The sequence below is a fragment of the Vanellus vanellus genome (genome assembly GCF_965231255.1).
Source record: "Vanellus vanellus genome assembly, chromosome: 5".
NCBI classification, from domain to species: Eukaryota; Metazoa; Chordata; class Aves; order Charadriiformes; family Charadriidae; genus Vanellus; species Vanellus vanellus.
The window spans coordinates 38,791,743-38,819,438 of NC_138910.1; the positions used below are offsets into that span (position 1 = coordinate 38,791,743).

At 46.0% G+C, this 27,696-nt stretch overlaps 2 protein-coding genes across 2 annotated transcripts in view; both read right to left on the reverse strand.

Moving 5' to 3' along the window:
* Nucleotides 1–735: 735 nt before the first annotated feature.
* LOC309672466 (nucleoporin NUP35-like) lies at nucleotides 736–20,372 on the reverse strand (the record flags this gene model as incomplete). The annotated part of the gene is made up of 9 exons (XM_082483995.1): nucleotides 736–1,029; nucleotides 1,393–1,560; nucleotides 2,772–2,900; nucleotides 2,991–3,060; nucleotides 3,479–3,620; nucleotides 4,224–4,284; nucleotides 5,933–6,054; nucleotides 7,099–7,331; nucleotides 20,344–20,372. The coding sequence occupies 9 exons, from the start codon at nucleotides 20,370–20,372 to the stop codon at nucleotides 952–954; spliced, it is 1,032 nt and encodes a 343-aa protein (XP_082340121.1). The 3' UTR covers nucleotides 736–951.
* A 1,087-nt stretch (nucleotides 20,373–21,459) lies between these two features.
* LOC309672467 (nucleoporin NUP35-like) overlaps nucleotides 21,460–27,696 on the reverse strand; it is a gene marked incomplete at its 5' end in the record, with an annotated part of 169,105 nt that continues 162,868 nt past the window's right edge. The window contains 7 exons of the mRNA XM_082483996.1: nucleotides 21,460–21,753; nucleotides 22,117–22,284; nucleotides 23,496–23,624; nucleotides 23,715–23,784; nucleotides 24,203–24,344; nucleotides 24,948–25,008; nucleotides 26,657–26,778. Of these exons, the coding sequence (XP_082340122.1) occupies nucleotides 21,676–21,753; nucleotides 22,117–22,284; nucleotides 23,496–23,624; nucleotides 23,715–23,784; nucleotides 24,203–24,344; nucleotides 24,948–25,008; nucleotides 26,657–26,778 (770 nt within the window). The 3' untranslated portion in view covers nucleotides 21,460–21,675. The remainder of the gene's footprint in view (nucleotides 21,754–22,116; nucleotides 22,285–23,495; nucleotides 23,625–23,714; nucleotides 23,785–24,202; nucleotides 24,345–24,947; nucleotides 25,009–26,656; nucleotides 26,779–27,696) is intronic.

The following is a 27,696-nucleotide window of genomic DNA, read 5'->3' on the forward strand; positions in this document are numbered from 1 at the left end:
TCTTCTAATACTTGGGAAAACTGCACTTTTCCACAACTGCTGGGAGTGCACAGCTTCCTCCTGATAAAATTGACTGAGTATAATCTTTGCATATTCTGTATTGGTGTCAGGATCAATATTGGTTCTATAGTGCTATTAATATTAATTAATCTTAACTCTATTAAATCTCTTTATACTTCAACTCCCAGGTTTCCTTGTTTTTCCTAAATCTCTTTCCCAGGTCAGGAGTGGTCATCAGGTGATAGAATGACTGTCTAAACAACAATAAAGTGTTGTGTCTCTCAAACCATAACACATACTTCACAGTTCTGAAAAACAATGTGCAGAACTCAGACTTGTTTTAAAAACAACCTAAGAACAACTTATATATATATATAAAGCTAAATAAATGTAAAACAAAGAGTTAATAAGTTGCTATGACATTTACAACGCAATTCCAGAAGTAATTATGAAAGAGCAATGAATTCGAACAAAATAATTAACATCACATATACTAAAAATAGTTCCAGTCCTCAGCAGCCAAATATGCATAGTGTTCTTTCTCCAAGGAGCCTGCCACCTTTCCAGATAGAAAACCAACCAAACAGTAATATTAAATGCATCATTAAATAAAGCTGCCACTTTAAATATATCAAACTTACTGGGAAGCAATTTCCAGAAAATAATCAGAGTGGAAAAAAAAAATAGCCAGTGCTGGTATTTTTTGTAAAGTCACAAAATCAGAGCACACAGTGGGGAAAAAAGCACTTTATTTACACTTGCTCACATTTTAAAACCACGTCTACATTGCCATCACTTAAAGTGCAAGCTACATGTCTGCTGAATTAACTGAAGGCGTAACAGTTGAGATGGACATTAAAATCCTGCCACCAGTAGTTACACAACTAACCACAGATGCCAGTAGCATCTTTGAAACCCTGACCAACTTAGTGTGTTACTTCCTCTTGTACATTACCAACCAAAAACATATTCCATTGCTTTAGATACAATACTTTCACCTTTCCTAGGAGTTTGTCTGTCAGAAACCACCTAGAAGACAGAGGGAAAAAGGAAGAGAGAAAATAGAGAGAGTCAGTCAACACACAGTTTTCTCATTATACCAACCAAGTCTTTTCCCAAGTGCTACTCTATTTGCACAGACTACGTTTGAAAGAGTTTCAAAACAAGTCCTTAACCTCTGGAATCACAAGTCATTAATTTATTATTTTTCAGTAGTAGTGTTATTATTTCAGACCCTGAACAGAGTGAGTTTGGACTTGGACCACATCTTTAAAGAAACGACAGGAGGAGAAGATCGAGGCCAAAGTCACGTGGAAGTGATTGCGTGTACAGCCTCATCCAACTCAGAGGAGACAGCACAAAGAAACATGCACTTCTGTTCCCTTAAAATACCTGATAGTCACTAGTGGAAGCTTTATATGCTGTTGCAAGAGGTCTCATTGTAGAAATCCTTGTAGTATAATTTGCAGGTTGCACCGGTGTTCCAACAGATTTTGTAGGTGGAGTAAAAACTGAAGAGATTGAGGATGTAGAGCTTCTTTCAAAGTTTTCCATCACACTCTTAAAAAGATGCATAATATAACATAAACACATACTTTAGTAAACTTAAATATTTATTATCCAGAATTGTCTGATAACATACGTTCACATTTCTGAGCCAGCAAAGACCAGCAAAATTGCCTGTCAATACAGAGCACCACCAAGCACTTCTCTCACTGCAAGCATTGATAGGTTGCATTATGCCATTGCACAGCAGTGGAAGCTTGTCATCTGTTCACTGTAGGTCCTAAGCGGCAGCCAAGTTTGAAACAGTGCAGAGAAAATAAAAAATGGTAAGACTTGCAGCAGTCTTCAAGAAGTAACTTTTTTTCAGGCCCAGATGAACACACGTAGCACAACATCCTCTTTCCAAAGACTTCTAAGAATATTCTAAAATTACTGAACAGAAAATTTGTTTTACCTGTTTTACCTCAACCCAGGATACCACAAAATAGAAAATTCAAAAGCAATTAAGATCAAGATAAATGTCTTAGACCAGTACTTCTAGTGTTTCACCTTTTCAGCAGTTCAGTAGTTGATACAGAGTGGACACCAAAGTAGGAAATAAGGTAAGAACAGATTAGAAGCTCTAGCACAAGAGCACAGGGGTATAGAAACCAATTGAAAATGTTGCAGGAACTAATGGTTAGAGCGTTGTCCATGCCTAGAAACTAATAGCTCGTGATCAAATTAGCCTGAAATACAGCCAGCCCTACTCAAACCACTATTTAAAAGAAAGGAACATGATTTTATGGGGGTAGAGTGCCTTGTTATCAAATTTTCAGCCTAATGCACTACGATAAACTGAAAAGGCAGAACACGATGAAGAGTCACATAAAAAAGAGGGACCATTAGGAGCAGTAACAGTCGCCATCTGCCACCACATATCTATTGCAGCCCATGAATGCCACCAATTCGCATCTAGGAAACTCTTGTAGCTCAAGTGTCTCCTGTTATGGTTTCCCTTCGTATCTGGTACAACAACAGAATCCTGTGCATTCTAAATTCCAAGCAGCACGGACGTTTGCAATCGTGATCCTTCTCAGCAGCAAATTTGGACAAATACTTAAGAAAAACTCATGTTTTTCAGACAGAAAAGACTCTACCTACAGAACTTAACTTGCTAGGTTTTGCAATTCAAAAAGGGAAAAAAGAAAAGAGGTCAGGGAAAATCAAGAGGAAGCCCAAAAGCAGAGTGCCTCATAATTAAAGAAAAGCAGCTGGTAACTTACTTTATCTATACACGGCTTGACACCAATCATGATACATTCACCAAAAATTCTTCCATCTTTGCTTAAGGCTTTCCGGGCTTGAAGCTTAGACTGGTATTGAATATGCATCCAGTTTCCTGTGTTGGACATCTAGATGAGATTATGAGACTAGTGTGACACTCAGCCTTCTAAAGAATGAGCTAGAACATTTTCAGAAATAAATCTCAAACTAAGACATACCACATGCTTTAATATGTTTCCATACTGTGCAAATTGTAGAAGAATATATGAAGCTGATGCTTGAGGAAATCTGTAACGTGGAAAAAATATACAAAAAAATTAAAATGAGTAGTTTATGAAATCTGGTGCTAAAATAGAAGCCTAGGAAGGGGTTTTAGAAATCCAGAAGAGACCAGTGTGTTAATGCCATTTTAGAAGCAGGGCCTGCAGGAATATTAGGCTTCTTTCCTTCACCACAGCTTAGGCTTCCAGGTTTCCTTCCTTCACCACACCCCAATGGCAGAATGCTGCCTTTCTAACTGGAAAAAAATAACACGCAGCTTAAGTTAAGGTGCTTCACTAGAACAGGGGCATTGACTGGCTTCAGCCGCAGCTGTACTTCTGGCAGAACCTAGGAATGCCGGACAACAGCAACGTCCAAGGCCTCCTTGCCACACATTGCCAGGATTTCACCCGTGATTTTTCTCATGCTTTGGAAGTCTACTTACCCAAATACAGTTACCCATGTGTCATCAAGTTGATCCTCTGAAGTTAGGGAATCACCCTGAGTATAAAAAGGATCTAGCTGAGCAGGAGATAGAGTAGTCTTCCTATGCTGTCCGGCACTCGCAGGAGTGAACGTCCCTGAAGCTGTTAAATTGAAATGGCGTTGTTTAACAAATTACGTTTGCAAGACAGATCAGCTTAGGAGCTTAAACTCAAAGAATAAAGTCGGTATCGAGCATTTCCCTTGTCTATGCAAGAGCTTGCGGGAGATTTCTCTGCAGACTCAGACAAAGACGTCTGCAAGCACGGTAGGGAGTTTTATGGCTCGTAAGCTAACTTTCTCCTTCAGCCCTGAACACCAGTAGTTGAATACAGAATCCAAGCGGGAACAAAACGGCAGAATTAAGCTTAGGAAGAAGCCATGGGTTCATACAGAAGATTGAAATCCTTATGAAGATTCAAGGCAACCCATAGATCTCAGCAGCTTCACTCAAGCACAATTACCTCTGTGCTCACTTCAACAACACATCTTGAATAAGGAATAAACAAAGCTGATTGCAATTTAGTTTATCTCAAAGTGGAAAACCATTTCCTGTTCACATCCACATCCCTTTTGAAAAGCCCGTAAAGAAAGATACAAGTCCTTCGTGAACTAGCAAGGAATTGATGCAGCTTGAACAGTAATGGTTTTTCTCTCTTAAGGAAAGCTGTAAGACAGTCGATTATCTATTTTGACATGATATCTACCTGTTCCAGGAGTTGCTGGCAGAGTTCCAACCAATGGGCTTTGTGTTAGAGAGAAGCTGGCCTGCAGTAAAATACAGAAAGAGTAACAAATCATTCTTACAGGTGCACTTCTCAGATCAGCCGAGAGCATTTCCAGGCATTTCCAAGTACATTTCATACAAGATTATTAAAAGTTAGCAACGAAAAGTGATTTGACAATGGTATTACGTTCTAGCACGCTGCCTAGCAGATTGTCTGGACAGCCAGTCGGCCTCTGGAATGCCATTCTGGCATTTCCAGCTGATGACTAAGCCTTAGAAGAGAAGGCAGTTAACTTTCCTGATCAGAGGCTTCAGTGCAACGATCAGAGATAGCATGGGAGTGTAGAGCAAACTCCTGAAGGGAAGCGCCACAAGCAATAGGATTCAGGCACTGTCTGCAATATTTTAGCATCTAACAAGAAAGAGCTACCAGTACACAAGAAGAAAGCTTAGTTAGGCTTAGGGTGAGCTTTAGGCAATAGGAACTGAAGAATCCCTTACCTAACACCAATCGCATATGCTTTGTGAAACCAAGCAGCTCTTGGTATTGATACTCAGAAATCTGTAAGATTTAATTTTTCAAAAAAACCCAGGCATCTCGCCAGTGCTGTAGTAGAGCAATTCACACATTCACCTGCATCCTGATGGAAAGCATGCCAGGATCATTAGTCACCAGCATCTGATTTTCACTGTCTAAAAGGCTTACAAATCACGAGAGCATCATCCCCACTGGTATTCCTCACCACTGACTTCCTTATCCGCTCAACTCCTTACTGCAACTGTGCTAAAGGAAAGTATACTTCCAGCTTTAGCAGCCAGGAGTTATTTGCTTTTTAACATAGAAGGATCTCAATATCCAAAACAATTTTAGTACATTTTTAGTCTGAATCAGGGCACGTCTCAGATGCAAGATCAAACAAAATTTGAGCACCACTCTGCCTAGCAACATGTATTCTGAAAGCTGGTCCTTCTTTATTTTTGGTTCTTTTTTAAATATCCAGTCTTTTAGGTCAGTTGGGTTCTGTCCTTCGCAGAGAACTTGAACTTTAAAAATAAACTTTTCAGAAGGTAACACACAAAAAAGGACTGCACATTCAGTGAGGCCTTCTCCTTGCATCTAAAGAATCATGTTCACCAAAAAAGAACCTACTAATGTTTGGCTGCTCGCTTGAGGTAAGTATTGGAGCTTATTATTAGAATGACCTTGTATAAATTTTTTGTTACTCTTTCAAAATTGACCCCATCTCCCTCCCCAAAGTTTGATGATCTTTCCCTCAGTACAAAAGTCCTCCTAGCTCAGTAAATGCCTCTAGTGCCCACTAACAGAAAAGAGAACACAAATTTGGGCCCTTCGGGCAATCAGCAGCCCAATAGATTTACAAGAAGGTAAAAAGCTCTCACAAGTCTGCATTTGTCATGGACAAAGCATAGCAGAGGCAGGATTTGCACTTTGCATTCTCTACAGCACCGAAAATCACTAACAACAGGAGACAGCTCCACAACGGCAGCTCGCAGTTAGGCTACACAGGAACAGGCATACCAAGCAACCAGACTAAGCAGCAGCAGGACCTGAAGGGTCACCAGCCAGTTTGCTACAGCAGTTGAGACAAAGGAGTTAAAAGAATTCACGGAAGCAGTAAACTACCTCCCCTCTTCTGCTTCGAACAGGTCAGTACCTAAGCCACTTACTGGTCTTCTTGAGCTTAGAGGCGTCGATCCAGGACTAGATAATTCATCATAAAGACTTCGAACTGGTGGTGCACCGCTTTTCTCTTTATGTGTTGGGACTACTAGTGGTGGGGGAGATCCTCCTGCAATCAAAAGGAACAAATGAAGAGCCTGAGACTTGGAAGTTTACTCCACTGCTACTTGTTCTTGAAATTTCAGCAGGAAATTCAGCCAGGAAAGACTCTGGATTCTTTCGCTGGGGGCTTGCAAAACCATCTGGCCTCCCCAACTCTGCAGCCTCGGTCGTTCTACGGAAGAATATCACACGTGTGTCAGACACTGCCTCCTTACACAAGTGCCATCTAAAACTTTTAGTGAATATACTGGATTATTAGGCAGTCTATCACATGTGCTTGTTCTTTTTAAGCTATTTTAAGGCCTGTTGGTTGCATTTTTAATTGTTTCAGAGACTAACTTCCCTGTAGTAAAGATGCAAAAGACTCGAGATGTCCTACACGCTAAAGAACCCTACAAAAACACACACGGACATTGCACATGCTGTCACATGCCCACTGTCCAGATTCCTTTCCTTCCCATGTCATTTCACATTCAATTAAAATGTAAGCTCTTGAGCGCAGGGACGAGCTTGCATTTCGACAGGATGAGGTTAAGCCAATTGCTCTCCCATTTTGGAAACTTTGGGACTTCCAGTACAACCGAGAATTAAACGGACTGAAAGATCATGACATAGCTCTGAACACTTTGCGGGTGTTTACCCCGGCCGGGTTGGGGGGGAGGGGGTTAGTTTGACTTCACGGTTTTCACTTGCAAAACATTTGGAAAATTAAGCTCTTCCAAAGAGTCCTAAATCTTCAGTCCTAAATCCTGACCGTCAAGACTCCTCTCTGACCTCTTTAACGCATCCAAGAACTCTTAGGGTGTATTCTGCAAAGCGCTCTACCCCCATCAAGGTTTTCGGCTTCAGTGGCATACTTAACCACTCATTTTGGGAGGCCCACCTTAGTACCTTACTGGTTCCCACTTTTCTAGAGTTCATACCCTGAAGCTGTAATAAACCCTTTTAAAAACAGTTAGGTGAAATTCACACAATTATTTTCAATTTCATATCTATTTCCTTAGAAGGCTTTTATTTAGGGGGACCAGACAAGAATCAGACGAATTCTGACCTGCAAGTAGCGGAGAGCTCATTTCCATTACACCAACTGCACGGCTGTTTAAAGCATAGGGTTCCGGAGCCTCTGGTATAGGTAAATTGCCCATCAAGAATTCAGGAAGAAACTCAAAACTCTCCTCAGGTACTGGAGATGTTCGGGAGCCAGGACTCTTTGGCTCAGCTCCTGTATTAATGAAAAAAAAACACACAAAAAACCATGGAAGCAGCCAAGTGATCGAGACTTTTCTACAGCATAAATGGATGTTCCATTAAAAAAACGTAAAACAATGTACACTAAGTGACTAAGTTTGTTCTAATAACGTATTTTACAAGTAATAAAAGTTTATCATAATCTGGCATTTTTTTGCAATGACAAGAACTGCCACGCTGAGACTTCATTGTTAAAACACACTGCTTCGGCTACAGCTGGATTTCCGGGTTAGAGGGTAATTATGGGGTTGTTTCAAAGGTCTTTCTTTGGTAAAGGCCATCATGCCAAGGCTGGATTCTCCTGCCCTGCTGGCCGGTTCCGCACCCTAGACAGGGGAATGTACTCCAACACAGCACCGCGGGCTCACGCCAGCCACGTCGCGACTTCACCGAGGCCCTGCCACCGCAGCCGCACTCGCCACCCCCCTGAGCTGTACCTGCTTTCGGGGTGCTTCAGGGGCGGATCTTATACCCCGGAGCACCGGCCCCTTGGTTTAAACCCACAAGCCTTTTCGCTTTACCCCAGGAGAAGGGGCTCATCCTGGCGCCGTCTCCCATCACCCAACTTCAGCCCCGCGGCCTCCGGACTCCCCCAACGTGCAGCACCGCCAGAAGCGACGGACAGCCCCGGTCCGGGCCTACTCAGCAGGCCAGCGGAGGGCGGGCAGCGCCGGGGGGACGGGCCGGGCAGCCTCGTCCGGGCAGCAGCCGCCTCTGAGGCACCTCGCGCCGCCCAACGGCCCCGCACGCGCACAAGGGCCGCGCGGCACGACCCGGCCCGGCCCGCCCCGCCCCGGCCCGGCCCTGCCCGGCGCGCGCGGGGCCAGGCGGCGGCCGGCAGAGCCGGAGGGGGCGCGAGGCCGGGAAGGGGGGGCGGCCCCGCGGCCCGGCTCACCTGCGGACGGCGGCTCCGCGGCGAAGGCGGCCGTGTGCGCCCGGGCGGCGGGGAAACCTGGGTTCTGCCTGAAGGCACTGCAGGGCGAGTGCTCTTCCCCGAGGAAAAGCCGCAGGGGTGCTGAGAAAAGCCCTCCGGGGCTGAGCGAGGGCTGAGCGGCTCCGGCAGAGGCAAAGGCGGAGGCGGAGGCAGGTGGGCTAGGGGCGCCCGGGGCTGCAGAAGCCTCAGTCCACAAAGGCAGGAAAAGGCATTTCCTGCGTCTGCCTGCGCGGAGGTTTCTTCGGAAGCCCACCGTGGAGCACAAAGCGCCCCGAGCCAGAAACCTGACTTGTCTCTCCCTCCGCGCTTTGGGGGTTTTACTGGGGACCAGCTCCAGCTTCCCCCTGTAACCCGGGTGCCCATCAGGGATGTCACCGAACAGAGTCCAGAGCTGAGCAAGACGCTGTGGTTGGGACGGGGCTGAGCCGTCACAGAAGGCACCTGACCTTGAAGAGGGTGCAAAAGGAAACGACGGGTCCAACGTGTTCTTCTGCAGTTGCGGACTTAGACAGAAGCCAGCCCAAAAGAGAACTTGTGGACCAAAGGGGAGCCCAGAGGGGATCCCAGACTGCCCCTGGGTAGTTCTGGTGCTAAAAGACACCCCCCCTTTGTGACTCATGAGCATGCTCATCGGGTAACCTCCCTGACTGGATTAAACATGAGCTTGGATGCAGATGTCTCATCAGGAGTGCCCAGGGAATCATTACTGACCAATTGGCTGTGTTTGACTGTAGTAAATATCGGGTGTTTGGAAACATGAGGTGTGCTGGCTGTTGTTAAATGGCTGGACCCCCATTCTACAGAATGGAAATAAACCCAGAAATCTGAGACTTGAAGGGCTTGTTCTAATTTTCACGCAACATAGCCTCACCACATCTTGGTAGTCCTCATGAGTGGCAGAGAATTGGATGGGACAGGACTTCAGTGCGCACCAACCACTTGAGCCTTCTCTTCTCCACGCTGAACAACCCCAGCTCTCTCAGCCTGTCCTCACAGGAGAGGTGCTCCAGCCCTCTGATCACCTCGGAGGCCCTCCTCTGGGCCCGCTCCAACAGGTCCATGTCTTCCCTGTGTTGGGGGCTCCAGAGCTGGACGCAGTACTCCAGGTGGGGTCTCACCAGAGCAGAGTAGAGGGGCAGAATCGCCTCCCTTGACCTGCTGGCCACGCATCTTCTGATGCAGCCCAGGACACGGTTGGCCTTCTGGGCTGTGATCACGCTTTGCCGGCTCATGCTGAGCTTCTCCTCAATCAGCACCCCCAGCTCCTTCTCCTCAGGGCTGCTCTCGATCCATTCTCCCCCCAGCCTGGATCTGTGCTTGGGATTGCCCCGACCCTGAGGTAGGACCTTGCACTTGGCCTTGTTCAACTTCAGGAGGTTGGCACGGGCCCACCTCTCCAGCCTGTCCAGGTCCCCCTCTACCCTGAGGTAGAGACAGGAGACAACCGGGGGAGTCCTGGGGGGGAGTTCAAGAAAAAGGGCGGAAGGGAAATGAAAGCTTCAGCCCCGTGTCCAGGAGGAGTCGGGGACACTCCCAACCGGCAATGCAGGCGCCCCTGAGACAAGCGGTAGGGGTATGCCAGTTTTTGTCCATGTCCCCTTGACTACCTCTGACCTGTGCCATTGGAAACAATCTCTTGGATCCCATCGAGGAAACCCTGAAGGAAGGTATCAGCTCTCAGAAACCGTGATGTTGACTCACAACCCCAACTGGGGAGTGTCCGGGTTTGAGGTAAAACAGAACCAATTTTGTTCGGTAACGTCGCTTCTTAGCTGGGCCTCTCCAACTACTGAAATTAACTGCATCTTGTGCAGAGAGTGCTCACTCTCTCAGAGTGATAAGACCAATTGTTTATAGCTGATGCCCAGGCATGGTATGCAGAGAGGCTCTTGCTTATGCTTATTGCTGTAACACCCAAGGCCAACCAACTTTGTTATTTGCCCCGCTGGAGGGTCGGAAGCGGAAAAGCATAGTGGGGTCCCACCTGCAGGGAGGAGCGGACAGGACAGGTGACCCAAACCTGACCAACAGGGTATTCCATCCCATCTGCCTCATGCTCAGTATAAAAACTGAGGGATCAAAGGGTCAGCTCTCTTCCTCCAGTGGCCGACGTCTGAGGAGGACTCTCTTCGTCTGCCTGTGATCCTGATCCTGAATGCAGATCCGGAATTCAGTTCCCGTCCGTCACTGAGTCCAGCCTGGGACTGCCCCAGTGTCAGCCAGCGTCGCGACTGTCATCTCGGGAGCTTGATACGGTTTTGTCTATATTTTTCATTATTTCTTTTTATTTCATGATTAGTATTTCATTAAATACTAATTTACACCACACCCCCACACCCCCCCACACCCCCCCTCCCACGCCCCCCACCCCCCACACCCCTACTCTCCAGTGCGCTTCCTTCTTCTTCAGGCTTGGCCCTAAGTTTCCCGCATCAGAGTCTCAGGCCTCGGATTTTATAAAATAATGAATTTAATTGAGAGGTACAGCAGCACTGACAGCCCGGGCTGGGTGCCTCCAAAAGACAGGGACCGCCAACAAAGAAATCCCTGGGCAATTACACACTCGTGATCTATACCCCCGCCCCTCACGCGCTCTCCACACGCTCTCCACGCGTCCTTTAGTCCCAAGGTGATTCTTGGCCTGGTGTCTTCTAACATCTGGCTGCTGCCGCCGCCTTCTGTGTCCGGGCAGGCTGGCTCTTCTCTTGTTGATCTGCAGTTTCAGCCCAGGGTTGGAGCCTCCTTATCTTCTGGCTTACACTCCTTGTGCACCTGCGCTCCTGGAAGAACATGGAGAACTGAAGAGTCCCAGGCTTGGGAAAAACACTACAGAAACATCAGTGCGATATCAACATCTTCCCCATAGGAAAAGACTAAACACAGCCCTCTACCAGCTGCGAGGAAAATCACTAAGAAAAAGAACTCTATGCCCGCCTGAAGGCTTCAACAAATCTAGCTCCTCGTGCCAAGTAAACCTAGGCCAACAGCGCAAATCACACCCAAAGTAATTTATTCTCATTAAAACTTACTTATTTACACTAAGCAACTACTATCCCCCAACAGGGATAGCTCCCGGGCAACACTGGCAAAGAGATTCCACATTTTGGCAACTCAGAGAAAAGTTCAAATCTCGGCTTGTTTTGGGAGACACCTTTTCGAGCTGGCCGGAAGCTTTCCCTTGCCGCACCAATTGGGCGAGAGAAGTTGTCAAAGCTCTGTTAAAAGAAGTAATTCCTAGATTGGGAACTCCTGAGGGGTCCTCCTCTGATAACGGGCCTCATTTCATTCACAGGGGTTCCGAATTGCTCCAGGAGCGAGGCAAGGACCGAATCCTTTTGAAGTATTGCCTGGAAAACTGTATCCCGGTAAAAGTCTGGGTACGCCAAGCGATCAAATGCCTCTTAAAGGGGAGGGAATGTTCCACAATTATTTGTTGTCTCTTTTGCGTGTTTTGTCATCCTTACACGGGATTCTTACTCAGCGAGCTCCTCCGCCCCTGGATTCTCCGGTACAGGAGCTTCATCCTGGAGACTCAGCGGGGTGGTTGGCAACGTGAGGTGCGCTGGCTCTTGTTAAATGCCCGGCACCTGATCCTGCAGAATTGAAATGAAAACAACTATCTCGACTCAGTGTGTTGATTGGCTCTCGCACACCGGGTGGAGAACCCCCCTGTAGGGACCACATTAGCATCCGAGGGACATTAGGCATGCTCCTGGACTAACCTTTTGGTGTCGTGGCATCAGAGAAGTGCAGCTGAAGAACTTTCAGACCACGCTGCAGCGTGAAGCAAAGCACGGAAATAGGTATGCCTGGGTATTCACCTGGCAATCACACTCCTGACCCAAACGGAAATGCTGATGTTGACCCACACCAACACAGACACCAAATCGAAACACACAGGGACATTTGAGTTACTGCTGAGTAGCGCTTACACCGGGTCCAGGCCTTTTCTGCTTCTCACAGCACCCCACCAGCCAGTAGGCTGGGGGTGCCCGAGAAGCTGGCAGGAGACACAGCCGGGACAGCTGACCCCAGCTGACCAACAGGGTATTCCACGGACACGTTGCGTTTTTCTATTCAGCTCTTTCAACTCAACATTTCATAGCTTAGAATGCTACAGTTTCCTACCTGTTACGTGCGTGCTGCTGTAAAAGACCCACGGAGACGACATTTAAACATGAGCTAGTTTTAACGCTGGTTGCTACCACTGCGGTAAAAATCAGCAGCATCTGCTCGGCTGATCACGCTTTGAGAATCGTTAGGCAGCATCATACTTCACGGTTCGGAAAAACGATGTGCAGAACTCACGCTTGTTTAAAAAACAACCTAAGAACAACTTACATTTATTCAGCTTTCTATAGAAAACAGAGTTAAAAAGTCGCTATGACATTTAGAATGCCATGCCAGAGATAATTATGAAAGAGCAACGAATCCAAACAAAATAATTAACATCACATATACTAAGAACAGTCCCGGTCCCCAGAAGCCAAATATGCACAGTGTTCTTTCTCCAAGGAGCCTGCCACCTTTCCAGACAACAAAAAAAAAGAAAAAAAAAAAAAGAAAAGAAAAGAAAAAAGAAACAAACAGTAAGATGAAAGGCATCGGTAAATAAAGCTGCCATTTTAAACACGTCCAACTTACGGGGAAGCAACGTACAGAGGGAAAAAAAGCCAGCACTGATAGGTTTTCTACAATCAGGCAACCAGAGCACAAATGGGGAAAAAAGCACTTCTATTACACTTGCTCAGTGTTTAAAAACGTGTCGACATTGCCATCATTTAAAGTGCAAGCTACGTGTCTGCTGAATTAACTGACGCTGTAACAGGTGACACGCAAGTTAAAATCCTGCCACCAGTCCTTCTACACCTGACCACAGATGCCAGTAGCATCTTTGAAACCCTGACCAACTTAGTGTGTTACTTCCTCTTGTATATTACCAACCAAACACAGATCCCATTCCTTTAGATACAATAAATTCACCTTTCCTAGGACCGTGTCTGTCAGAAACCACCTAGAAGGCAGGGGGAAAAAGGAAGAGAGAAAATAGAGAGAGTCAGTCAACACACAGTTAATTCTCATTATACCAACCAGGTCTTTTTCTTTTCCCAAGTGCTACTCTATTTGCACAGACTACGTTTGAAAGAGTTTCAAAACAAGTCCTTAACCTCTGGAAACAGGACAAGTCATCAATTCATTTATCATTATTATCAGGACTACCATCATTATCAGTATTATCGTTATTTCAGAGCCTGAAGAGAGTGAGGTTGTACTTGAGGCACATCTTTAAAGAAACGACAGGAGGAGAAGATCGAGGCCAAAGTCACGTGGAAGTGATTGAGCGTACAGCCTCATCCAACTCAGAGGAGACAGCACAAAGAAACACGCGCTTCTGTTCCCTTAAAATACCTGATAGTGTCTCACGGAAGCTTGATATGCTGGGGCAAGAGGTCTCATCGTAGGAAATCTAGAGCTTCTTTCCAAGTTGGCCATCACACTCTTAAAAAGAGGCATAGTAGAATGTAATCAAGTACCACAAAGCAGTACTTCAACCTTTAGTATCTAGAATTATTATCCGGAATCGTCTCATAACATCCGTTCACATTTCTGAGCCAGCAAGGTAAATTGACAGGTAAATTGCCTGTCAGTACAGAGCACCACCAAGCATTTCTCTCACTGCAAGCATTGATAGGTTGCATTATGCCATTGCACAGCAGTGGAAGCTTGTCATCTGTTCACTGTAGGTCCTAAGCGGCAGCCAAGTTTGAAACAGTGCAGAGAAAATAAAAAATGGTAAGACTTGCAGCAGTCTTCAAGAAGTAACTTTTTTTCAGGCCCAGATGAACACACGTAGCACAACATCCTCTTTCCAAAGACTTCTAAGAATATTCTAGCCGAGCCCTAGAGGAGCCTCTCCAGTCCTTTACCCGCTGGCAGCTTTTGGCTCAGGTTCAGTTTGCCAAGGAGTTTCACTCAGTCCCCTTGGCAAATGCTAGAAAAGGAGGCAGAAGGCTCCATTTTTGTCAGCTGTGTTTGGAAGGGAATGCGTGCAGAATGGAAGGGGCAGCAAGCGACCCGATGGGAACCACAAGTTCCACAAGAACCCAGAGAACACAAGACGGGAAATGGCAACCAGCCTGGGGAGACCCGATTTGCTGCATTAGACTCAGCAGAGCACAGCCTTCAACAGCCTCGGGACGACAGACATTGAGAAGCCCATCGGGACGACAGACATTGAGAAGCCCGTCTGGCCGCAGACGGCTATCCAAAATACAGCATAGGGGTAGCGTCCCGTGGGGGTGGCAGCTGCCTCTGCTCAACACAAGGGGAACTGACCCATGGAACTACCTGCTCCTTTTCAATCAGAAGCCGAAGCACTGATGCCAAATCCATCCTATCCAATTGCCAATTGCAAGGCAGAGCTTTACAGACTAAGGCCAAACCCTCAAATGCATTGGTCTCCAGCAGTCTCTCTTGCCTCCAAACATACAGGCTAACGACTATGGCTTTGGTTAGGGATATTTCAAAGCGGACAGTAGCCACAAAAAACAGGCATTTCAAAAGCAACAAAGACCAGATACCTGACAATTGAGTGTCTTAGATCGTTACTTGTAGCGTTCCAGCTACCAATTCCCGTCTCGGAAACTCTTGTAGCTCAAGTGTCTCCTATGTTATGGTTTCCCTTCGTATCTGGTACAACAACAGAATCCTGTGCATTCTAACTTCCAAGCAGCACAGAGGTTTGCAATCGTGATCCTTCTCAGCAGCAAATTTGGACAAACGCTTACGAAAAACTCATGTAAGGCAGAAGAGACTCTACCTACAGAACTTAACTTGCTAGGTTTTGCAATTCAAAAAGGGAAGAAAGAAAAGAGGTCAGGGAAAATCAAGAGGAAGCCCAAAAGCAGAGCGCCTTCCATGTCATAAAAGCAGCTGGTAACTTACTTGATCTGTACACGGCTTGACAGATATCAGGATAAAGTCGCCAAACATTTTTCCATCTTTGCTTAAGGCTTTCCGGGCTTGAAGCTTAGACTGGTATTGAATATGCATCCAGTTTCCCGTGTTGGACATCTAGATGACATTAAGTGACAATTGTGACACTCAGCCTTTTAAAGAATGAGCCACAACGTTTTCAGAAATAAATCTCAAACTAAGACATACCACATGCTTTAAGATGGTTCCATACTGCCCAAACTGTCGAAGAATATAGGAAGCTGATGCCGGAGTAAATCTGAAAAACCGAAAAAAAAAAAGAATCCAGAATTTACCGGGAGCACTTTATGAAATCTGGTGCTAAAACAGGAGCCTAGGAAGGGGGTTTAGAAATCCAGAAGAGACCAGTGTGTTAATGCCATTTTAGAAGCAGGGCCTGCAGGAATATTATCTTCTAGGCTTTCTTCCTTCACCACACCCCAATGGCAGAATGCTGCCTTTCTAACTGGAAAAAAATAACACGCAGCTTAAGTTAAGGTGCTTCACTAGAACAGGGGCATTGACTGGCTTCAGCCGCAGCTGTACTTCCGGCAGAACCTAGGAATGCCAGACAACAGCAACGTCCAAGGCCTCCTTGCCACACGTTGCCAGGATTTCACCCGTGATTTTTCTCATGCTTTGGAAGTCTACTTACCCAAATACAGTTACCCATGTGCCATCAAGTTGATCCGCTGCACTTAGGGATCCGCCCCGAGCACAAAAACAACAGAGCTGAGCAGGAGATGGAGTAGTCTTCCTAGGCTGCCTGGCACTCGCAGGAGTGAACGTCCCTGAAGCTGTTAAATTGAAATGGCGTTGTTTAACAAATTACGTTTGCAAGACAGATCAGCTTAGGAGCTTAAACTCAAAGAATAAAGTCGGTATCGAGCATTTCCCTTGTCTATGCAAGAGCTTGCGGGAGATTTCTCTGCAGACTCAAAGACAAAGACGTCTGCAAGCACGGTAGGGAGTTTTATGGCTCGTAAGCTAACTTTCTCCTTCAGCCCTGAACACCAGCAGCTGAACACCAAATCCAAGCGGGAACAAGATGGCGGAATTAAGCTTAGGAAGAAGCCACGGGTTCCTACAGAAGATCGGAAGCCTTATGAACATGGAAGGCGACCCGCCTTCTCTTATCTCTTTTGACAGGACATCTACCTGTTCCAGGAGTTGATGGCATCGTTTCCACCAATGGGCTCCGTGTTAGAAAAAAGCTGGCCTGCAGGAAAATACAGAAAGGGTAACAAATCATTCTTACAGGTACACTTCTCAGAGCAGCAGAGAGCATTTCCGGGGAACTTAAGCATCGGGCAAGAACATTCACTGTTTGCCTTAAGTTACCCCTCGCTTTTAAGAGTAAGAACAGACATTGCCACGTACATTTCCTACAGGATCATTAAAAGTCCAAAACCAAATTGTACTGTTACTCTCAAAATTGACCCCGCCCCCCTGCCCAAAGTTTCATGAGATCTTTCCCTCAGTACAAAAGTCCTCCTAGCTCAGTAAATGCCTCTAGTGCCCACTAACAGAAAAGAGAACACAAATTTGGGCCCTTCGGGCAATCAGCAGCCCCATAGATTTACAGGAAGGTGAAAAGCTCTCACAAGTCTGCATTTGTCATGGACAAAGCATAGCAGAGGCAGGATTTGCACTTTGCATTCTCTACAGCACCGAAAATCACTAACAACAGCAGACAGCTCCACAACGGCAGCTCGCAGTTAGGCTACACAGGAACAAGCACACCAAGCAACCAGACTAAGCAGCAGCAGGACCTGAAGGCTCACCAGCCAGTTTGCTGACAACGGAGTTAAAAGAACTCACGGAAGCAGTAAACTACCTCCCCTCTTCTGCTTCCAACAGGCCAGTACCTAAGCCACTTACTGGTCTTCCTGAGCTTAGAGGCATCGATCCAAGTCCGAGGCTAGATAATTCATCATAAAGGCTTCGAACTGGCGGTGCACTGCTTTTCGCTTTAGGCGTCGGGACTACTGCTGGTCGGGGAGACACTCCTGCAATCAAAAGGAATAAACGAAGAGCCTGAGAAGACTTGCAAGTTTACTCCACTGCTACTTGTTCTTGAAACTTCAGCAGGAAATTCAGCCAGGAAAGACTCTGGATTCTTTCGCTGGGGGCTTGCAAAACCATCCGGCCTCCCCAACTCTGCAGCCTCGGTCGTTCTACGGAAGAATATCACACGTGTGTCAGACACTGCCTCCTTACACAAGTGCCATCTAAAACTTGGCGACCTCTTAGTCACCCGCTCTATTCACTATCCCACGCGCTTGTTCTTTTGAAGACCTTCTCAGCACCGTTACCTCTGCCTATTTGAAGGCTACACGCTAAAGAACCCGGCGACGGACATTGCACATGCTGTCACATGCCCACTGTCCAGATTCCTTTCCTTCCCATGTCATTTCACATTCAATTAAAATGTAAGCTCTTGAGCGCAGGGACGAGCTTGCATTTCGACAGGATGAGGTTAAGCCAATTGCTCTCCCATTTTGGAAACTTTGGGACTTCCAGTACAACCGAGAATTAAACCGACTGAAAGATCATGACATAGCTCTGAACACTTTGCGGGTGTTTACCCCGGCCGGGTTGGGGGGGAGGGGGTTAGTTTGACTTCACGGTTTTCACTTGCAAAACATTTGGAAAATTAAGCTCTTCCAAAGAGTCCTAAATCTTCAGTCCTAAATCCTGACCGTCAAGACTCCTCTCTGACCTCTTTAACGCATCCAAGAACTCTTAGGGTGTATTCTGCAAAGCGCTCTCCCCCCATCAAGGTTTTCGGCTTCAGTGGCATACTTAACCACTCCTTTTCAATTTCACCAAGATTCTTCTCAGAGGCCTGTCCCTGGGGGAGGGAGGGGAGGGGGGCAAACAAGAGCGAGAAGCGGGAGACCAAGGGACCACCAGAGCATAGAATGGCTCAAGTTGGAAGGCACTCACAAGGATCACTGAGTCCAATTCTGCTTGAAAGTGAAAGAAAAGCATTTCTACAGTTCTCCAGCATTCCTTTGAACCCTCAATGTCTCCTTCAAAATGGCTAGCACACTAACACCATCAGATGGTTAGATTATGCCACCGGATCGAACACCAAAGCCAAGATCCCCCCCAATCTATTACACTCTTAAACACGATTATTAGCAATACCTTTACTCGGCAGAGTTTAGCCAAACTCCATTGCATACACTTGAGCTCACCGTTCATTGAGCGCAAGTTAGAGAACTACGAGAATTCAAGCCTGCAGCAGTCCCTTCGAGCAAGAAGACAAAGCCAATGTTTACATGCTGACAAATTGGCCTGACAGTAACCAAGTCTGACCTGCAAGTAGCGCCCACAACTCCAAGAGCCCGACCGTCCGGCCCCTTAAGTCAGGCGCTGGCCGAGCCACCGAGCCCGGCAAACCGTCCATCAGGAAGCCCGGCAGAAACGCGGCACTGGCTCCGGGCTTTGGCGATGCCGCGGAGCCAAGGGTCATTGTCTCGGCTCCTGCGCGACTGCCCACCGACTCTACAAACCAGGCCAGCGGAGCGCGGGCAGCGCCGGGGGGAAGAGCCGGGCAGCCTCGTCCGGGCAGCGGCCGCCTCTGAGGCACCTCGCGCCGCCCAACGGCCCCGCACGCGACCAAGGGCCGCGCGGCGCGGCACGGCGCGGCGCGGCGCGGCCCGGCCCGGCCCGGCCCGGCGCGCGCGGGGCCAGGCGGCGGCCGGCAGAGCCGGAGGGGGCGCGAGGCCGGGAAGGGGGGGCGGCCCCGCGGCCCGGCTCACCTGCGGACGGCGGCTCCGCGGCGAAGGCGGCCGTGTGCGCCCGGGCGGCGGGGAAACCTGGGTTCTGCCTGAAGGCACTGCAGGGCGAGTGCTCTTCCCCGAGGAAAAGCCGCAGGGGTGCTGAGAAAAGCCCTCCGGGGCTGAGCGAGGGCTGAGCGGCTCCGGCAGAGGCAGAGGCACAGCCGGAAGAGGAGGAGGAGGAGGAAGAGGAGGAAGAGGAGGAGGAGTGGGCCAGGGGCGCCCGGGGCTGCAGAAGCCTCAGTCCACAAAGGCAGGAAAAGGCATTTCCTGCGTCTGCCTGCGCGGAGGTTTCTTCGGAAGCCCACCGTGGAGCACAAAGCGCCCCGAGCCAGAAACCTGACTTGTCTCTCCCTCCGCGCTTTGGGGGTTTTACTGGGGACCAGCTCCAGCTTCCCCCTGTAACCCGGGTGCCCATCAGGGATGTCACCGAACAGAGTCCAGAGCTGAGCAAGACGCTGTGGTTGGGACGGGGCTGAGCCGTCACAGAAGGCACCTGACCTTGAAGAGGGTGCAAAAGGAAACGACGGGTCCAACGTGTTCTTCTGCAGTTGCGGACTTAGACAGAAGCCAGCCCAAAAGAGAACTTGTGGACCAAAGGGGAGCCCAGAGGGGATCCCAGACTTACCCAGGGTAGTTCTAGTGCTAAACCCAAAAATCTTAGCCTTGAAGGGCTTTGGCCCACCTAGTTTTCTCCCACCATAGCTTCACCACATCTTGGTAGTCCTCACGAGTGGCCTGGCCTCTCTTCCAGAGGCCATAAATTCTCCCTTTTTTCCTGGCTTGCGACCATAACTCTCTGCTCAGCCAAGCCAATCTTTTTCCCAAAAGGCTCGAGTTTTGGCACGTGGGGTCAGCTTGCTCCTGTGCTTTTCAGACTTCCTTCTTGAAGAATGTCCCCCTGATTCTTACCCATAAACACTCAACCCAGTTGTCACCAGCATCAAGTTCTAGACATTCACCACATGCCCTAACATACAGACTGCCTCCCACCGCCTCTCCTTCCTTGCCTACCCTGTTGGAAGAGTTTATAGGCATCCACTGCAGCACTCCAGTCATGCAAGTCATCCCACCATGTTTCCGTGGTGGCACCTAGATCATCCTCGATTCTGTGTGTGGATTGGCTCTGCAACATAGAATCATTGAATGGTTTAGGTTGGAAGGGACCTCGGTGATCATCCAGTTCCAACCCCCCCAGCCATGCACAGGAACACCTCCCGCTAGACCAGGTTGCTGAAAGCCCCCTCTAGCCTGGCTTTGAACACCTCCAGGGATTGAACTTCCACTTCTCCTCTGGGCAACCTGTGCCAGTGCCTTAGCACGCTCAAAGTGACCAATTTCTCCAGCCCACCTCTCCTGCCTCTCCAGGTCCCCCTGCATGGCATCACCCAGAATCTAAGCCTCGAATGTAAGTAAGTGGAATAGGGGATGAAGGCAATCTGCCATTCCTGCTCGTAGCCCTTTGGTTGTATTTAAAAGAATTGGAACAAGTTCAGAGGAGATCCGATGACTCGGGAGAAAACGAAAAGTTCTTGTAACCAATGGTGGCCAAATTGTAGATTGGATGATGACGAGCAATGGCCAAAAGATGGGACTTTACAGCTTAATACCCTATTACAATTAATGTTGTTTTCTCACTGACTTGGAAAGTGGGATGCAGGGCCTTACGCTGATGCCTTGAGGACTTTGCATAGAGATTCTCTTCTGGTTTGAGCGACGCAGTACTAATTTCTCTTCTAATACTTGGGAAAACTGCACTTTTCCACAACTGCTGGGAGTGCACAGCTTCCTCCTGATAAAATTGACTGAGTATAATCTTTGCATATTCTGTATTGGTGTCAGGATCAATATTGGTTCTATAGTGCTATTAATATTAATTAATCTTAACTCTATTAAATCTCTTTATACTTCAACTCCCAGGTTTCCTTGTTTTTCCTAAATCTCTTTCCCAGGTCAGGAGTGGTCATCAGGTGATAGAATGACTGTCTAAACAACAATAAAGTGTTGTGTCTCTCAAACCATAACACATACTTCACAGTTCTGAAAAACAATGTGCAGAACTCAGACTTGTTTTAAAAACAACCTAAGAACAACTTATATATATATATAAAGCTAAATAAATGTAAAACAAAGAGTTAATAAGTTGCTATGACATTTACAACGCAATTCCAGAAGTAATTATGAAAGAGCAATGAATTCGAACAAAATAATTAACATCACATATACTAAAAATAGTTCCAGTCCTCAGCAGCCAAATATGCATAGTGTTCTTTCTCCAAGGAGCCTGCCACCTTTCCAGATAGAAAACCAACCAAACAGTAATATTAAATGCATCATTAAATAAAGCTGCCACTTTAAATATATCAAACTTACTGGGAAGCAATTTCCAGAAAATAATCAGAGTGGAAAAAAAAAATAGCCAGTGCTGGTATTTTTTGTAAAGTCACAAAATCAGAGCACACAGTGGGGAAAAAAGCACTTTATTTACACTTGCTCACATTTTAAAACCACGTCTACATTGCCATCACTTAAAGTGCAAGCTACATGTCTGCTGAATTAACTGAAGGCGTAACAGTTGAGATGGACATTAAAATCCTGCCACCAGTAGTTACACAACTAACCACAGATGCCAGTAGCATCTTTGAAACCCTGACCAACTTAGTGTGTTACTTCCTCTTGTACATTACCAACCAAAAACATATTCCATTGCTTTAGATACAATACTTTCACCTTTCCTAGGAGTTTGTCTGTCAGAAACCACCTAGAAGACAGAGGGAAAAAGGAAGAGAGAAAATAGAGAGAGTCAGTCAACACACAGTTTTCTCATTATACCAACCAAGTCTTTTCCCAAGTGCTACTCTATTTGCACAGACTACGTTTGAAAGAGTTTCAAAACAAGTCCTTAACCTCTGGAATCACAAGTCATTAATTTATTATTTTTCAGTAGTAGTGTTATTATTTCAGACCCTGAACAGAGTGAGTTTGGACTTGGACCACATCTTTAAAGAAACGACAGGAGGAGAAGATCGAGGCCAAAGTCACGTGGAAGTGATTGCGTGTACAGCCTCATCCAACTCAGAGGAGACAGCACAAAGAAACATGCACTTCTGTTCCCTTAAAATACCTGATAGTCACTAGTGGAAGCTTTATATGCTGTTGCAAGAGGTCTCATTGTAGAAATCCTTGTAGTATAATTTGCAGGTTGCACCGGTGTTCCAACAGATTTTGTAGGTGGAGTAAAAACTGAAGAGATTGAGGATGTAGAGCTTCTTTCAAAGTTTTCCATCACACTCTTAAAAAGATGCATAATATAACATAAACACATACTTTAGTAAACTTAAATATTTATTATCCAGAATTGTCTGATAACATACGTTCACATTTCTGAGCCAGCAAAGACCAGCAAAATTGCCTGTCAATACAGAGCACCACCAAGCACTTCTCTCACTGCAAGCATTGATAGGTTGCATTATGCCATTGCACAGCAGTGGAAGCTTGTCATCTGTTCACTGTAGGTCCTAAGCGGCAGCCAAGTTTGAAACAGTGCAGAGAAAATAAAAAATGGTAAGACTTGCAGCAGTCTTCAAGAAGTAACTTTTTTTCAGGCCCAGATGAACACACGTAGCACAACATCCTCTTTCCAAAGACTTCTAAGAATATTCTAAAATTACTGAACAGAAAATTTGTTTTACCTGTTTTACCTCAACCCAGGATACCACAAAATAGAAAATTCAAAAGCAATTAAGATCAAGATAAATGTCTTAGACCAGTACTTCTAGTGTTTCACCTTTTCAGCAGTTCAGTAGTTGATACAGAGTGGACACCAAAGTAGGAAATAAGGTAAGAACAGATTAGAAGCTCTAGCACAAGAGCACAGGGGTATAGAAACCAATTGAAAATGTTGCAGGAACTAATGGTTAGAGCGTTGTCCATGCCTAGAAACTAATAGCTCGTGATCAAATTAGCCTGAAATACAGCCAGCCCTACTCAAACCACTATTTAAAAGAAAGGAACATGATTTTATGGGGGTAGAGTGCCTTGTTATCAAATTTTCAGCCTAATGCACTACGATAAACTGAAAAGGCAGAACACGATGAAGAGTCACATAAAAAAGAGGGACCATTAGGAGCAGTAACAGTCGCCATCTGCCACCACATATCTATTGCAGCCCATGAATGCCACCAATTCGCATCTAGGAAACTCTTGTAGCTCAAGTGTCTCCTGTTATGGTTTCCCTTCGTATCTGGTACAACAACAGAATCCTGTGCATTCTAAATTCCAAGCAGCACGGACGTTTGCAATCGTGATCCTTCTCAGCAGCAAATTTGGACAAATACTTAAGAAAAACTCATGTTTTTCAGACAGAAAAGACTCTACCTACAGAACTTAACTTGCTAGGTTTTGCAATTCAAAAAGGGAAAAAAGAAAAGAGGTCAGGGAAAATCAAGAGGAAGCCCAAAAGCAGAGTGCCTCATAATTAAAGAAAAGCAGCTGGTAACTTACTTTATCTATACACGGCTTGACACCAATCATGATACATTCACCAAAAATTCTTCCATCTTTGCTTAAGGCTTTCCGGGCTTGAAGCTTAGACTGGTATTGAATATGCATCCAGTTTCCTGTGTTGGACATCTAGATGAGATTATGAGACTAGTGTGACACTCAGCCTTCTAAAGAATGAGCTAGAACATTTTCAGAAATAAATCTCAAACTAAGACATACCACATGCTTTAATATGTTTCCATACTGTGCAAATTGTAGAAGAATATATGAAGCTGATGCTTGAGGAAATCTGTAACGTGGAAAAAATATACAAAAAAATTAAAATGAGTAGTTTATGAAATCTGGTGCTAAAATAGAAGCCTAGGAAGGGGTTTTAGAAATCCAGAAGAGACCAGTGTGTTAATGCCATTTTAGAAGCAGGGCCTGCAGGAATATTAGGCTTCTTTCCTTCACCACAGCTTAGGCTTCCAGGTTTCCTTCCTTCACCACACCCCAATGGCAGAATGCTGCCTTTCTAACTGGAAAAAAATAACACGCAGCTTAAGTTAAGGTGCTTCACTAGAACAGGGGCATTGACTGGCTTCAGCCGCAGCTGTACTTCTGGCAGAACCTAGGAATGCCGGACAACAGCAACGTCCAAGGCCTCCTTGCCACACATTGCCAGGATTTCACCCGTGATTTTTCTCATGCTTTGGAAGTCTACTTACCCAAATACAGTTACCCATGTGTCATCAAGTTGATCCTCTGAAGTTAGGGAATCACCCTGAGTATAAAAAGGATCTAGCTGAGCAGGAGATAGAGTAGTCTTCCTATGCTGTCCGGCACTCGCAGGAGTGAACGTCCCTGAAGCTGTTAAATTGAAATGGCGTTGTTTAACAAATTACGTTTGCAAGACAGATCAGCTTAGGAGCTTAAACTCAAAGAATAAAGTCGGTATCGAGCATTTCCCTTGTCTATGCAAGAGCTTGCGGGAGATTTCTCTGCAGACTCAGACAAAGACGTCTGCAAGCACGGTAGGGAGTTTTATGGCTCGTAAGCTAACTTTCTCCTTCAGCCCTGAACACCAGTAGTTGAATACAGAATCCAAGCGGGAACAAAACGGCAGAATTAAGCTTAGGAAGAAGCCATGGGTTCATACAGAAGATTGAAATCCTTATGAAGATTCAAGGCAACCCATAGATCTCAGCAGCTTCACTCAAGCACAATTACCTCTGTGCTCACTTCAACAACACATCTTGAATAAGGAATAAACAAAGCTGATTGCAATTTAGTTTATCTCAAAGTGGAAAACCATTTCCTGTTCACATCCACATCCCTTTTGAAAAGCCCGTAAAGAAAGATACAAGTCCTTCGTGAACTAGCAAGGAATTGATGCAGCTTGAACAGTAATGGTTTTTCTCTCTTAAGGAAAGCTGTAAGACAGTCGATTATCTATTTTGACATGATATCTACCTGTTCCAGGAGTTGCTGGCAGAGTTCCAACCAATGGGCTTTGTGTTAGAGAGAAGCTGGCCTGCAGTAAAATACAGAAAGAGTAACAAATCATTCTTACAGGTGCACTTCTCAGATCAGCCGAGAGCATTTCCAGGCATTTCCAAGTACATTTCATACAAGATTATTAAAAGTTAGCAACGAAAAGTGATTTGACAATGGTATTACGTTCTAGCACGCTGCCTAGCAGATTGTCTGGACAGCCAGTCGGCCTCTGGAATGCCATTCTGGCATTTCCAGCTGATGACTAAGCCTTAGAAGAGAAGGCAGTTAACTTTCCTGATCAGAGGCTTCAGTGCAACGATCAGAGATAGCATGGGAGTGTAGAGCAAACTCCTGAAGGGAAGCGCCACAAGCAATAGGATTCAGGCACTGTCTGCAATATTTTAGCATCTAACAAGAAAGAGCTACCAGTACACAAGAAGAAAGCTTAGTTAGGCTTAGGGTGAGCTTTAGGCAATAGGAACTGAAGAATCCCTTACCTAACACCAATCGCATATGCTTTGTGAAACCAAGCAGCTCTTGGTATTGATACTCAGAAATCTGTAAGATTTAATTTTTCAAAAAAACCCAGGCATCTCGCCAGTGCTGTAGTAGAGCAATTCACACATTCACCTGCATCCTGATGGAAAGCATGCCAGGATCATTAGTCACCAGCATCTGATTTTCACTGTCTAAAAGGCTTACAAATCACGAGAGCATCATCCCCACTGGTATTCCTCACCACTGACTTCCTTATCCGCTCAACTCCTTACTGCAACTGTGCTAAAGGAAAGTATACTTCCAGCTTTAGCAGCCAGGAGTTATTTGCTTTTTAACATAGAAGGATCTCAATATCCAAAACAATTTTAGTACATTTTTAGTCTGAATCAGGGCACGTCTCAGATGCAAGATCAAACAAAATTTGAGCACCACTCTGCCTAGCAACATGTATTCTGAAAGCTGGTCCTTCTTTATTTTTGGTTCTTTTTTAAATATCCAGTCTTTTAGGTCAGTTGGGTTCTGTCCTTCGCAGAGAACTTGAACTTTAAAAATAAACTTTTCAGAAGGTAACACACAAAAAAGGACTGCACATTCAGTGAGGCCTTCTCCTTGCATCTAAAGAATCATGTTCACCAAAAAAGAACCTACTAATGTTTGGCTGCTCGCTTGAGGTAAGTATTGGAGCTTATTATTAGAATGACCTTGTATAAATTTTTTGTTACTCTTTCAAAATTGACCCCATCTCCCTCCCCAAAGTTTGATGATCTTTCCCTCAGTACAAAAGTCCTCCTAGCTCAGTAAATGCCTCTAGTGCCCACTAACAGAAAAGAGAACACAAATTTGGGCCCTTCGGGCAATCAGCAGCCCAATAGATTTACAAGAAGGTAAAAAGCTCTCACAAGTCTGCATTTGTCATGGACAAAGCATAGCAGAGGCAGGATTTGCACTTTGCATTCTCTACAGCACCGAAAATCACTAACAACAGGAGACAGCTCCACAACGGCAGCTCGCAGTTAGGCTACACAGGAACAGGCATACCAAGCAACCAGACTAAGCAGCAGCAGGACCTGAAGGGTCACCAGCCAGTTTGCTACAGCAGTTGAGACAAAGGAGTTAAAAGAATTCACGGAAGCAGTAAACTACCTCCCCTCTTCTGCTTCGAACAGGTCAGTACCTAAGCCACTTACTGGTCTTCTTGAGCTTAGAGGCGTCGATCCAGGACTAGATAATTCATCATAAAGACTTCGAACTGGTGGTGCACCGCTTTTCTCTTTATGTGTTGGGACTACTAGTGGTGGGGGAGATCCTCCTGCAATCAAAAGGAACAAATGAAGAGCCTGAGACTTGGAAGTTTACTCCACTGCTACTTGTTCTTGAAATTTCAGCAGGAAATTCAGCCAGGAAAGACTCTGGATTCTTTCGCTGGGGGCTTGCAAAACCATCTGGCCTCCCCAACTCTGCAGCCTCGGTCGTTCTACGGAAGAATATCACACGTGTGTCAGACACTGCCTCCTTACACAAGTGCCATCTAAAACTTTTAGTGAATATACTGGATTATTAGGCAGTCTATCACATGTGCTTGTTCTTTTTAAGCTATTTTAAGGCCTGTTGGTTGCATTTTTAATTGTTTCAGAGACTAACTTCCCTGTAGTAAAGATGCAAAAGACTCGAGATGTCCTACACGCTAAAGAACCCTACAAAAACACACACGGACATTGCACATGCTGTCACATGCCCACTGTCCAGATTCCTTTCCTTCCCATGTCATTTCACATTCAATTAAAATGTAAGCTCTTGAGCGCAGGGACGAGCTTGCATTTCGACAGGATGAGGTTAAGCCAATTGCTCTCCCATTTTGGAAACTTTGGGACTTCCAGTACAACCGAGAATTAAACGGACTGAAAGATCATGACATAGCTCTGAACACTTTGCGGGTGTTTACCCCGGCCGGGTTGGGGGGGAGGGGGTTAGTTTGACTTCACGGTTTTCACTTGCAAAACATTTGGAAAATTAAGCTCTTCCAAAGAGTCCTAAATCTTCAGTCCTAAATCCTGACCGTCAAGACTCCTCTCTGACCTCTTTAACGCATCCAAGAACTCTTAGGGTGTATTCTGCAAAGCGCTCTACCCCCATCAAGGTTTTCGGCTTCAGTGGCATACTTAACCACTCATTTTGGGAGGCCCACCTTAGTACCTTACTGGTTCCCACTTTTCTAGAGTTCATACCC